Source organism: Papilio machaon, chromosome 7, assembly GCF_912999745.1.
Source record: "Papilio machaon chromosome 7, ilPapMach1.1, whole genome shotgun sequence".
NCBI classification, from domain to species: Eukaryota; Metazoa; Arthropoda; class Insecta; order Lepidoptera; family Papilionidae; genus Papilio; species Papilio machaon.
The window spans coordinates 1,744,180-1,757,400 of record NC_059992.1 but is presented as its reverse complement, the minus strand read 5'-3'; the positions used below and the strand labels follow the sequence as shown (position 1 = coordinate 1,757,400).

At 34.0% G+C, this 13,221-nt stretch overlaps 4 protein-coding genes across 4 annotated transcripts in view; 2 read left to right on the top strand and 2 right to left on the bottom strand.

Moving 5' to 3' along the window:
* Positions 1 to 452: 452 nt before the first annotated feature.
* LOC106710029 lies at positions 453 to 3,015 on the bottom strand. Its single transcript, XM_045678751.1, has 6 exons — positions 2,831 to 3,015; positions 2,302 to 2,484; positions 2,039 to 2,162; positions 1,587 to 1,744; positions 1,044 to 1,148; positions 453 to 661 (listed from the first exon to the last, which is right to left on the bottom strand). The coding sequence occupies exons 1-6, from the start codon at positions 2,849 to 2,851 to the stop codon at positions 536 to 538; spliced, it is 717 nt and encodes a 238-aa protein (XP_045534707.1). The 5' UTR covers positions 2,852 to 3,015; the 3' UTR covers positions 453 to 535.
* A 576-nt stretch (positions 3,016 to 3,591) lies between these two features.
* LOC106709962 (mediator of RNA polymerase II transcription subunit 17) lies at positions 3,592 to 8,755 on the top strand. The gene is made up of 12 exons (XM_045678496.1): positions 3,592 to 3,742; positions 3,820 to 4,075; positions 4,332 to 4,613; positions 5,045 to 5,180; positions 5,651 to 5,868; positions 5,941 to 6,018; positions 6,485 to 6,638; positions 6,834 to 6,970; positions 7,082 to 7,167; positions 7,255 to 7,387; positions 7,818 to 7,959; positions 8,359 to 8,755. Exons 1-12 carry the CDS (start codon positions 3,654 to 3,656, stop codon positions 8,577 to 8,579), a joined length of 1,932 nt encoding a protein of 643 aa, XP_045534452.1. The 5' UTR covers positions 3,592 to 3,653; the 3' UTR covers positions 8,580 to 8,755.
* Positions 8,624 to 10,630, bottom strand: LOC106709989 (RNA-binding protein Rsf1). The gene is made up of 3 exons (XM_014501919.2): positions 10,477 to 10,630; positions 9,711 to 10,341; positions 8,624 to 8,769 (listed from the first exon to the last, which is right to left on the bottom strand). The coding sequence occupies exon 2, from the start codon at positions 10,324 to 10,326 to the stop codon at positions 9,850 to 9,852; it is 477 nt and encodes a 158-aa protein (XP_014357405.1). The 5' UTR covers positions 10,327 to 10,341; positions 10,477 to 10,630; the 3' UTR covers positions 8,624 to 8,769; positions 9,711 to 9,849.
* Positions 10,631 to 11,298: 668 nt separating this feature from the next.
* LOC106709963 (protein bark beetle) overlaps positions 11,299 to 13,221 on the top strand; it is a 32,282-nt gene continuing 30,359 nt past the window's right edge. Inside the window, exon 1 of the mRNA XM_045678605.1 lies at positions 11,299 to 11,652. Within this exon, the coding sequence (XP_045534561.1) occupies positions 11,299 to 11,652 (354 nt within the window). The remainder of the gene's footprint in view (positions 11,653 to 13,221) is intronic.

The window sequence follows — 13,221 nt, the reverse complement described above, 5'->3', positions numbered from 1 at the left end:
ACCTGGTGCACCGACCCTACGTAGGTGGGACAAGGTCAAGGAGATGATGTTGATTTTCTCAAAAATTCTGTTTTTTAGTGTTTTTCTGAATTTTAGTGCTGTAAAGAAGATTTGTAAAAAATTTTTAAGGTAAGTCCTAGTTAGTATAAAAAATAGACAAAAACTTAAAAGAATACATTTAATACTATTTCAGATTATGTACAAATATTTACATTTTAACTTAAAATAAATAACACTAAAATAACATCACAATTTTTTAAACATAATAGGCATTACATATTAGTTGTACTGTCAAAAATAAAACGCAATAAAAATGGCAAGACGAGATAAAATAATAAACATACATGCATCATTTTAAATATATTAAATTGTTTTATCAACTATATACTATATTAATTGTGATATGCAATAATTTAATTAAAAATAAATCCATATTTCTGTATATTCGAGATAAATAATACCAAAATGGTGTTTTGCAATGGTAACCCCAAGGCGATGAGTGTTGCCATGTGATCACCGCCTACATATATCTGTGCTAGGCGGGCGAAGTGTTATAAAACCTCTTCATAGTGGAGTCAATGTCGACCATCGCGTTCCTCACGTCGTGTGTGGAAGTACCGATGGCTTCGAAAGATGTAGCCAGTCTCTCTACAGCTCGTGCCTTCAATTAAATCTTACTAATAATGCTAATGTTTAGATAGATGGATGGATATATGAATGAAATAAGAACGGCTAAACAGATCTTGATAAAATTTGGAACGGATGTAGAACATAGTCTTGAAGAAAAAATCAGAACAAGAATCAGACAGAATCGCGGGCGAAAGCTAGTCTTTATATATTTATTTTGTAAGTTGTATGAAGTGAATACTGTTCTAAAATTATAATTACCCAATATATGTAGGTTATTAAATTCACAAGCATTAAAAATTAGAAATCAGAGGCAAAACACCAAATTACATTAGCCCAAAGTACATTATTAAAATGAGAAATAATATATTGTTTCATAATTTTACTCTAGTATACAAAATAAAATTATTGTTCACCTGTATTTGTGATGCCTCCGCCAATCTCTCCATAGCTTGTGCATTAACATGAGAAGCGTGCGCCAACTGGGATAATGCGTTCGCTTGATCTCCCATTATTTTAACCTGCAATTATACAGTTAATGACATTCAAATATATACAGCAAGATGTTCGTAACAAAATCTCTCACAGAACAACTTCTCAGACAGAAGTGTGGAAGTCAAAATGCGCTTAATAGTGATTGGTCCTTGAAATTTAACTCTACACTGGCAATTATTCAATTAGTACGTAAGTACTATGAAATATTTCATCCAGTGTGATACTATATTTCGTAAGCCTTTGAGTCCATCTTTCAACTATTCTATAAGTAATGTGATCGGTAACTAATTCTACATCAATTTATGTATTTATAAGAGTATATAGTACTTTTCAGAAATATTGGCTGTTGACTTAGCGTAAGTCGCTGCGCAGAACACAATTTTAGATAAAGCGAGATGTAACAACATGCTGGAGGATAGCACTGCACAGTGAGCCGATGACCTGATATTTGAAAAGAAGTATACCAGTTTCTCCATAACAAGCATTTGTCGTTCTTCTAAGTCAACCATAGGTTCCTCAAAAGTCAACACGGGTTCGCTCTCTATTTGATGCTCGCCGCTGTCTTCATTGTAGAATGATTCGTCCATGTAATGAGACTCTTGTTTTACAGAACTCCGATCCTCTGTAAAATATATATTTATTAAATTAATACCTTATATCGCATAGATTTTTAATTACTTAACTGTTAACTAAAAATAGAAAAGCAATTTAGTTAAATTTCGATCCGACTCGAAGGACCAATCTGTTTGGAAAAAATCTTAGGGAAAATTTTCATTGGTTAAATGATTATATTGTGCATAAGCGTCGGTAATGGACTTTATTACCGCGACGGCACCCCCAGTCCGCGCGACCTTCTTGAGACCCCCATTCTGGTAATACATGCTGTGGGAAATTATTATAAATATTCGAAACTTACTTGATGAATCATTAGCCAAGAACAGGTCCCATATTTTTTTTTCTATATTTGAACTTAAGGTGTTAGGATCACCATTACTGGATTGAACTTTTGACCGGATTGTTGATTTCTTATCTGCCCAATACTGAAAAAAGAGTGAATAAAAAGTTTGGAAATGGCCTACCAATAATGTTGGAATTGGTCATAGCATTTATTACGGTTTTTTTTTCTATAACATATACTAAAAGAATTGGTGGATATTTTGGATAAAAATTTGAACTCACTTTAACCCAAGATTTCATTGGTCTATTAGGTCCACCGAGGCTGTTGACAATCTTTGTTAATTTAAACCAAAGCTTTTTGCATTCATCCCTCTTCTCAAGACCTCTCATTTGACCCAACCCTAAAGCAGGATGTTTCTCCATGAAGTCCACTATTGCAATCACTTGCTCAAGACTAGGCCTTGACTGAAAATGATTACAAATTTTGTATATTTGTTTGAAAAAATCATAATTTTTTTTTAATTATCTAACAAGACTATTGTAAAATTACATTAGTAATTCCTTTTAACTTAAAGTAGTATATTCCATATAATCTCTATTAACTACTACATACTCTCATTAGTTCAAAAAACAGTCTGAAATTTAATTTTTAAATAATATTTCATATACAATTACAATGTGTCAATCTCCAATAGTAGTGGATATATTCCTACCAATCTTAATAACATTCTTCGAGATGAGAACTTGAAGTAAATTTCACTCGAATTAATATATTAAGATGTTTTGTTTAAGCTTATAAAGCGTCACTCACCGCGATGGAACGATCCGTCATTTTCTTTATATATTTCAAAGACGTATTTTAAAAACAACAGAGTTATTTGTATCAGTTTAGTACATAAAGTCTTCGAAATGTTTTAATTCCTTACATTTCGAATCGAATTCACGTACTTTGTTACTATTTTCATAACAAAATTTCGCTCGATAGCGACAGTTTACGACAACCATTGGTTGGGGTAAAGCTAAACACAGATAATCGATATTAAAAAGTTATGAGCTTAACAAAAAATGGCGATATTTATTTTAATTATTTTGTATTTTATTTTAAGAAAAGCATCATAGTAGTCTACATTCACAAATCGAATTTTTTGTTAATTACAATTTTTCAGTATGAAAATTTTTTATGAAAACAAAATTCACATTTGTCATAAATGATTTTCTTTTCTTGGTACTTCTGGGGACATTAAAATACAGCTGATTTTGTTATTTTAACTAATAGTATATAGATCGTAACAAATTTAAAATATTTATTGAAGTTAAATCTAACAACAAACTTATTGTGGCTTTATGACACTGAATCTTTATCCAAGAGTTGTTGTTTCATTTAAAAAAACACTTTGTCAGTTGTCAAATGTAATGATTTATTTCTAGGGAACGGAGTTTTTTAATTAATAATGTTTGTATCGTATTTTTCCAATTAAAAGTAGTAGGTTACACATAGAAAATACTCCGTCATTTTATATTGTATCAAATAATAGTTGTGGAAATAAAATTACGTCTACATAAACTATTTTATTTGCCAATTTCAAACAGAAAAAATATGTACTAATCAGTCTAAATTATATGAAAACATAAAAATGGCTAATTCTGTAAACATATCCATTGAGGCTCCTATTGAAAATCAAATACAAGAAATAACTTACGATGGCCAAGAAATATATCAGGCGTAAGTATAACTACAAATTCAAAAATGTTATTTAGATTTTTGATTTTCTTTCATAAACAAATGTTTAAATTTTTCAGACCACTATCAATGTCAGAAAACTTAGCCAGATTAGCACAAAAGATTGATTTTTCGAAATCAGAAGATGAGTTTTGTAATATTAAAAAAGAAGGTGAGTGTAGTTTGGAGTCAAAATCTGAGGATGATAATAAGGAACAGGGGTATCAATCCAGCTTGTGGCCGTGGGATTCTGTGAGAAACAAATTGAAGAATGCACTCACTGAAGTCAGTGTACTTGCTGATGTATTGAGTATAGCAAAAGAGAAGAGATACATGGTAAGCTAATTACCTTAGGTGTAATTAATAACTTCACTAAGTGGAACTATTATAACAATGAAAAAATCTATATGTGGTTTTGTTGACGATGCCAAATTAAAATCCTAAAAAAAATTGTATAATCTTTTAGATTTGTCTATATCTTAAAATTTTCTCCTTCTAATTACTACACAGAGTAAAATCACCATTACCCTCTTATTCATTAATATTCAATCTGCCAAAAAAAAAAAATATTGCATAACAAACTATATTTCAGGTCTTAGATCCAATACAAGCAGAGCCAGTTGACAGTCGTCCCATGGTGCAAGTGTATGGTCGGAAGAAGGCACTGAGTGCAGCAGGGGCTGTTCTCCTCGCCGGAGTAGAAAGACTTCGTGCCAGTGAGACTATGAGGATGACTCGGAATATGCCTGACTTCCATATTGATTTGTTACGACTCAGACAGAATTGGAGACTGAAGAAAGTATCCAATACTATAGTAGGAGACTTGAGTTATAGAACTGCAGGCTCTAAATTTAGTCAGACTGGAGTTTTTGAAGTAATTTCTTTGTCTATATTAATTATTAAGGGCTATGTTTAATATCTACTAAGCAATTAACAAACTTTGTTTCATAAAATATGTACATACATAAATATTCAGTTACACATGTACCGCCGCGTTATGGTATTTCCAAACCGTTACGACTTAGGGTCCTTCAAGAAGCGAGTGTATAACCATCTCAAAGGCCGGCAACGCATCTGTGATTCCTCTGGTATTGTAGATGTCCATGGGCATCGATGAACACCTTCGTTTTCCCACTGCTCGTTTGCCCCCTTCTCTTAAAAAAAAAAAACAAAAATCGCACTTGTTGATCTTTTGGCCTTGTCTTTTCCATATTAACTAGTTTACACAGTAGCTGGCAAGCAAGTAACATTATTAGTATTTGAAAATATAAAATAATTATTAAAAATGTGTGTACTATGTCCCAGGTTACAAAAGCTCCTGAGGAACAGATAGCTCAAGCTATGAGTATGAATGCATCCGGTCCTGCACCTTCCGCATTGAGAGTCACCGTCCCTCCGGAATTACAAGGAGTGGCTTTTATCTCTGTACTATGCCAGAAAGGTATATATTTTACTTAATATTTTTATTGAATGTATGTTTGATTAAAGCTTTCCTCCATCTGGTAGTTATCAGCTTGCAATGACCATTCATCTATATATATAAAAGAAAGTCGTGTTAGTTACACTATTTATAACTCAATAACAGCCACATCGATTTGACTGAAAATTGGTGGGCAGGTAGCCCAGAACCAGGAAATGGACATAGGATAATTTTTACCCCGCTTTCCATCTTTTTATTCCGCGCGGACGGAGTCGCGGGTAAAAGCTAGTTTATATATAGTTTTAATAGAGCAAAAGGACAGGGAATGGGACTTTTTTTATTTTTAGCCTGTGTCAGCTCACTGCTTAAAAGTAATTTTTTTTTATTATTGTTTTATTATTATTATTATATTATATTTATTATTATTATTTAATATTTTTATTATTATTTTTATATCCTACAAATATTAAAATATAACTATTCTATTTTAGAGCAAGAAGATGTAGTGACAGCTACACTCAGTTCATCCGCACTGAACTGTCCGGGTACACTCCCTGGAGATGGAGCTGAGTTGCATTGGCAGCAGAAGTTGGAGGCCGCACAAAATGTACTGTTCTGCAAAGAACTGTTTGCTAGACTTGCAGCTGAAGCTGTACAATTAGATGCATCCATACCACACATGGTTGTTGGCAATCAGATCATGGCTACCGTAAGTGTTTTAATTAAGTGTATGAATTTAACAATGAGATATATAAATCAATTTTTTACGTTATGTTTTTAGGTTCTTCCCGGAATTCAGTTGTTGATTGGCCTGTGTCATAATAATGGTCAAAATAACAATAACCCGGATGGAATAAAGGTAAGTAATAAAAAAATTCTCGATTTTCTCATTATTGCCCGAATTACTTCATCATCATCAGCTCACTACACGTCCCCACAGAGGGGCTCGGAGCCTACCCCAAGTTAGGGGTGACTAGGCCATAGTCAACCACACTGGCCAAGTGCAGGTTGACTTCACACATATCATTGAATTTCTTCTCAGATATGTGCAGGTTGTATCACGATGTTTTCCTTCACCGTAAGAACGTCGGATAAATGTACATATGTAAATCGAGAGTCGAAAAATACATTGGTACATGGCGGGATTCAAACCCAGGATCTGCAGATTGCAAGTCAAGTGCTTAACCCCTGAGCAACCGACGCTCTTACTTGCAAAAGACGACCGAATTACTTGCAAAAGAATAAATAATCTATTATTTGTTTAGTAATGCATAGAGTACATATAAACATTGAAAATTAATACTAAATATAACTTATGTGTTCAGAGTGAAGGTTCCAGTGGCAAGTCTGAACATGATCATGTGCTGGAGCACTCGCTGCACCAGCTGCTGCGGGCTGTGCACCATAACAACACACATCATCCATTCCCACACCCTGCTACTGGACCACTAGGGCCTTCAAAGAGGCGCTCTCTGGCAGGTAACCACATGTTCAAATACGACCACTGCATGTACATAACTACATGTACTAGTCTCTAATGGTTGGTAAGGCACGAGATCTTTTTGAAATATAGTAATTTAACTGTCATTCCATTTTTTTTTGCAGGAAAATAGTGAATTCACCACAATGTCTACTATTTTAATCGTTATTTATATTTTATTGTCACTTCTCTAGGACCAATGGCTGCTGATCGATATGAACTGCTGGATATGAGCAAGGAACAGTCGCTGCTGGAGCAAATAATACAGCAAGCGCAGCACTTCTTTATGCGCAGGCGCAGTGAATATGTTCTAGACACTATTGCTAAAGAGGTTGGTAGTTTCAAATTATATTTTGTTGTATTAAATGTCATATATTTATTTAAATATACTGTAATATATAATTAATATTAAATTATTGTTGAATCTAATAATGTTTATCAGGTGAAGGATCCCTTGATTGTGTCACATTGGAACGCACTGAACAGCCCAACACAGTCATGTGTCAAAATTAACATCATGGCCTTTGGGTGAGTAATGAGTTAATCATTTTATTTAACGTATTGACATATTGGATGGTTTTTTTAAGAGTAAGATATAATTCTATTTATATACAGTTATGACGCGGTGTGTCGCACCTCGCTTGTGGTACACGTGGGAGAGAAGACGCTGAAGTGCATCTGCCGCGATGGCCGCGTTAGACATCTATCCTATGAGCTTCAGGAGCTACGGGATCTCATCTACTGCCAGGTATACTTCAACAAGACTGGTACTTTTGTAAAAATATGCGGTTCTATTGTCGCAAGATTTCTTATAATCTTGTATTTCTCTTTCTGAGTCACAGCCACTTTAACATAAAAAAACGACCATTCATATTTCTTCTCTAAAAAAGTATATCAACGCTGGAAAGCGTAAACGCTGTAACCCCGAAAGTATGAACTTTACAGGAGAGCCAAAAAATGATAACTCGTGAGCTGATACGCCTACAAGTATGCGGTATTTAGCAATGTTGTGTAGTTTGTGCTAACCTATAATAAAATCATTATCATTTGATAATGGTTGAAATTATTAACGTGTGAAAAACATATTCGCGATTTCAAGGGTTACAGCGTTTATGCTTTCCAGCGTCGATATAGCTCTTATTATAGCTCATGGGGCTTATTTGTTTATGATGCAACAGATCTATCAGCACCAGATGATGGCGGTGCAGGCGGTGGGCCGCTGCATGGGCTGGCAGCTGCTGGCTTCCAGTGCACACCTCGGCTCAGGGCCTGTCGAGCCCCTCGGGAATGCTTCATCATGTCTACTCGCATCGCCCAACGGTATTCAGTTAAATCCATTTTCCACAAGCGCAACCACTAGTTTAATTTAACAATTGCACTAGTGCAACTACATCTACATAATATTACGCATTATCTGTCCTTTAAATCTCTGTTTTTAATCAAATTAAGGTAAACTAGCTTTTACCCGCGACTCCGTCCGCGCGGAATGAAAAATAGAAAACGGGGTAAAAATTATCCTATGTCCGTTTCCTGGTTCTAAGCTACCTGCCCACCAATCTTCAGTCAAATCGATTCAGCCGTTCTTGAGTTATAAATAGTGTAACCAACACGCTTTCTTTTATATATATAGATAAACTAATTTGGATATAAATAACAGTGTTAAACAATACTGGTAGGCAGTAAATACGAGATTATTTACTTGTTTAAATTTTGTTTCAGGTGATAGGATGATTGCAATAAGATGTGAACCATCAGTTGGTATCCAAGTGTATATAGCACAATCACCTAGAAAAGATTTCTTTGCAAGTGAACTAGTGCAAGATAAAAAATGGGAGAACCTCGGTGGTGCATTCAAAGAGATCAAATTAGAAAAAATGGAGGGCAAAAACTTTCTCAACAAAATGGAACTTTTAATGGCCTGCCTTAGCAGTCCCTCATAATTTATTAACATATTTTTTTAAAAATAATTTTAAGAATAAAACCATTTCAAGCATATCGTATGTTTCATTTATTACATGTAAAAGTCTTAATGTGTAAGTGCTTAGGTAATTGTAGTTTATTATTTATTGATGATTGTTCTTGCTTAATTATTCTCATGTCAATGTAGACTTGAGATCAGAATCCAAGGAACTGAAAATAAAAATTGATAAATTATTATTCGTGAAAAATAAACAATATATACAAGGGATTGGAAAATTCAAAGATAAATTTTTTTGCTTTAAAATTTAATTAAATTGTTAGATTAAATTAAACAAATTAATGAATGGATGTAGAACTAATGAAAGAAAATGTATCTAAGTTGAATAATTTCAAATTATTAATAACCAAAATAACTTCAGTATAAAAGATGTTACATTCAAAAACTAGTTGTATTAAATTTGGGTAGTAGCAAATTAATAAAAAGACAAAAAAGATAAACATTTTAAAACACAAAATTATACAGAGAGCAAGAAACGGACAAGGGTAGTGCAGAATTAATAATTGGTAAGTTTTGTATAAAAATGTGAAATAATGAATGGGTTCTTAGCATAAGAGAGACTAACACGAGGTTTAAATTACTTCATTCAGGATTGTGAAACTTCAAAGTAAAACTGGTGACATTTTAATAAAATTTTAAAGAGAGTTTATTGATAATGTACAAGTACTACGGAGATATCAAAGACTGAAAATATATCAATTTAATTTTTCTTTGGTTAAATAAGGTAATCCATAAAATTCAGTATAATATGACAAGATTTAGTTTGAAATGTGCTATACAATGTCAATAATATTTAGGTTTACATTTGGAACCAGAGAACAGTGTCAATTACAACTATACAAAGTATATTCTTGAGTGAGTATAATCAATGTGTGATAGTATAAAAATAGATTCATGATAAACTCGACATGTTGTAAATAAGATAGGTCAATTAAAATCTCAAAATATCATGTACAATAAGTATTGTACATAAATCTTGCATAATAATTAACTCTCTGTACTTGTTTACAAATTACATATCTCATAAATCTGTTCTAACTGTATAAGTCATTAAATAAATATATAATGTGGTGTTAACAAAATCATACATTACCTCTAATTCCTCAGGTCATTGTTGTTGATGGAACTCTTCCCAGCATTTAAACCCTCCCGTAAGAACAGACATTGAATTTTAACACTTGGAAGGCTTCAGATAATATTAACACTAAACCTAATTAAAAGCTAAGATTAAATTAAAGACGCTCTAGTGGTGACCTAGACCTCATATTACTTCCTGAAGAAGGATACTTGTTATAGGACTGGCCTCCGTTGCGGTTGAACGGTCTGCCGCCGCCGCCGCCGCCACCACCGTTGCCTCCGAAGTTATTGAAAGATCTGTTACCGCTGGGCGGGCCCCCGAACGATCGGCCCCTGAAGTTACCTCCACCTCGCCCTCCTCTAAAGTTGCCACCACCGCGACGCGGCCCGTCACGTTTTCTCGATAACTCTACTTTCAATGTCGCGCCTAACATTTCAAAGCCATTCATCGCGCTACACGCATCCTCTGCCTCCTGCATGTTTTCAAATTCTATGAATGCAAATCCGGGGGGATTGAGTGCTACCCAAACGGAGTTCAATTTCCCATATTTGTCAAACTCCCTTTCGAGATCCTCTTTTTTTATGCCCTCGACGAGTCCACCGACGTACACACGTGTTCCACCCGAGCTCATGGTGCGTTTTTATATCTAAAAATTGCATCAATAATTTGAATGTTAAAAATTATAAATACATTGAACAAACAAAATGTCGCCGTCGCCGACACCGCGACGGTGCCACGCCAACACCACACTCTAACCCAAACAAAGAAAACATGGACTTACATGAATTAAATTGAAGATAAAGATTCTTACGTTGAAAGTTAATCCTATACTACTATATTTTTTGTAAATATAATGTAATATATATGAAATTATTTATTAAAATATGAAACAAAACGAAAAACGGATTGATCGAATTGAAGAGTGAATGAGTAAGAGGCGGAACAAGGTTAACTTATGCCGAATTGAACTGAATTGAACGAAGAAAATACATTGTATAATGTTGCTATACCTTAAAATTTTTGCAGACGTTGTCTTTCTTAATTTATAAAATTACGAACTACAAAATACTTATTACCCAATAAGTTAACTTTTTATATAAATCCCTTAAATTTTAAAATTAAATTTTATAATAGGAATGAACTATAAAATTGTATTTAATTATGTGGAACGGAATGAATGAATGAAGGATTATTTCATACTAAGTGAAAGGAGCGGAAAGCTGAATGTACGACGTTTATTTCGTGAGGAGGGAGTAGGCTTTTGATTTGAAACACACGAACACGAAGCCGAAGCAGGTGGGAGGGCAGGGAGGAGGAAACTACAAAGTAAACGTACAAAACCGGCCAAACGACTTTGTTCAACGGTCGCGCCTTAGTGCGCCTTTTCGCTTATTTTCTGTTATCCCACCCCACCTTTGTTAAATTGTTTTTATTTTGAGTGTGTATCAAATAAATTATTCTTTTATTAAATTCTCACATTTATTTATAAAAATGGTGTGTAAGTTCGGTACGTGTCGATGTACATATATGGTGTATCCCTAGGTGTTGTGGCAAGGAGCGTTAGCAAAAGTGAAATGAATATTTTTGTGTACAGTTAGTTAATATGGAATGCTCTAAAGATATGGGTTTACAGAAGAGACACAGTCAGTTTAGTGATACTAAGTACAAATGGAGGACTGTACTTGTGTTTGTTATGTTTGGTGTTTGCGTTTCTAACGGACAAGCTGTATGGAGTGAAACGGATCCTTATTTACTAAACAAGTCATTAGGACTGACTGAGTTACCTGGAGGTGTGTTAGCTGGAGGTCGAACACATTGGAAATTAAATGGTAGCCCGTATCTGCTTCGAGATGATCTTCTTGTGGAAAGGGAAGCTGAGTTGGTGATTGAACCCGGGGTGGAATTGAAGTTCTCCCCCATGGTTGGAATAACAGTTCGCGGGAAACTGGTCGCGGTGGTAAGTTAAATTTCCGTAGAAAAGAAACTAATGATAAGTGTCAACTTGGTTCAGTGGCAAGACCGTAACTTAGTAGTGCTTTGGGTCGTGGGTTCGAATCGGCATGTTTTTTGTAACTGGGGTCATTTTCTCGATTGGCTCAGCTCTAGTCAAAAATGCAATCAGAAAGTCAAAGTAAACTTTTGAATAGATTTATCGTTATAATGAGATTATAAGATTTGCTCAGTCATCATCACAACCGAATCGTTTTTTTTTTTTTACAAAAAAGATTACATAAAATATTCTATCGTATTTAATATTAGTTGTAATCGTGTCACTGTAACTATTCGTTTAGCAAGTCCTCAATATGGTATATTTCCTCGATAATGCACTAACTGATAATGTTATCTTAGCCTACGATATTGATTTATTCACCTGTTACTCGATCCTAATATGGAACACGATAAAGTTTAAAGCAGTGGTAGACATTTTTACTCCTGTATGCGTGACATATTTGTCCTGTTTTCTTTTGCAGGGTCTTTTGACTACGTTTTTACGTTTTGACAGATAGTGTAACATGGCTTTGTCAATTGTACAAGTAGTAGATACTTATTAGTAGACTGCTTGAATAGTATCAGTAATCAATCGAAAAATATACTCTCAACAAACCTGCTTACTTAGCGCGACAAGTTATAACAAACACCTTGCAATGTATGACTCATTTGGAATTAATAATTGAAGGACGACTTCAATATGACGCGTTACAAATAAACGTCTCTCCCAAGAGATATAATAGTTTGTTTTAAAATAAGTACCTATTTTTTTTTAATTAAGTACTTATTAGTACTTGATGTTAAAATTCTTGAAATTTAGCTACCAAGATACTTAGTTCCAACTCAAAACGTAAATTTGATAAACAGATTGTTTGTAACTTCATTTAGACCCAAACAAAGAATATTATTCAACCAATTTATATTCTCAAATTGTGAATATGATCGTTTACAATTTTAGGCAACTTTAATTGTCACAATCACCCAAAAATCTACGTTAGTAATGTCACCTAATTCTTTTAAACCAATGTATCTTCAGCAAGCGTGATTCACGTCAAATGAACCGATGAGCATCTGCCTGACCTGCGACCTCGACATGTCGTTCCGTTCATTCAATCAACCAAATCTCTAGTGACCCTACCTTCATAGATCTACCGACCGGAAAACCTATCTTGTTAACATTTTAACTTTTGGTTTCCATTTTTGAAATACTTTTATATTGCATAAAACATATTGTTATCCTTTTTTATTCTCTCGAAAAAAGAAGCAGAGATAAAAATGTGTTTGTTTTTAGTACAAGTGTTTCGGCAGTGGAATTTCACAGTTATGTTTTGAAGAAACGTACGGTTTCTGGTTTGTAAAGTTTCGGATATTTTCTTATGAGATAAAGTTTTAAATTTACATATTTTATGTCATATACATTTAAATTTATGTTAACACTACAAACGCTCATAAAATAATTTTGAAGCGTATTGTTTTGCAAGATTATTAAAACCTTATTTTCCGCGACTTAATACATCAAGAGGAGTCGAGAATTTCA

Bases quoted from the DNA above. Each gene is read 5' to 3' on its own strand.
- LOC106710029 (XM_045678751.1), bottom strand. From the start codon at position 2,851: ATGACGGATCGTTCCATCGCG. The intron at 2,485-2,830 runs GTGAGTGACGCT...AATCATTTTCAG, and splicing joins TGACGGATCGTTCCATCGCG to TCAAGGCCTAGTCTTGAGCA. The intron at 1,745-2,038 runs GTAAGTTTCGAA...TATATTTTACAG, and splicing joins CTTGGCTAATGATTCATCAA to AGGATCGGAGTTCTGTAAAA.
- LOC106709962 (XM_045678496.1), top strand. From the start codon at position 3,654: ATGGCTAATTCTGTAAACATATCCATTGAGGCTCCTATTGAAAATCAA. The intron at 3,743-3,819 runs GTAAGTATAACT...TAAATTTTTCAG, and splicing joins GGCCAAGAAATATATCAGGC to ACCACTATCAATGTCAGAAA. The intron at 5,869-5,940 runs GTAAGTGTTTTA...TTATGTTTTTAG, and splicing joins GCAATCAGATCATGGCTACC to GTTCTTCCCGGAATTCAGTT.
- LOC106709989 (XM_014501919.2), bottom strand. From the start codon at position 10,326: ATGAGCTCGGGTGGAACACGTGTGTACGTCGGTGGACTCGTCGAGGGC.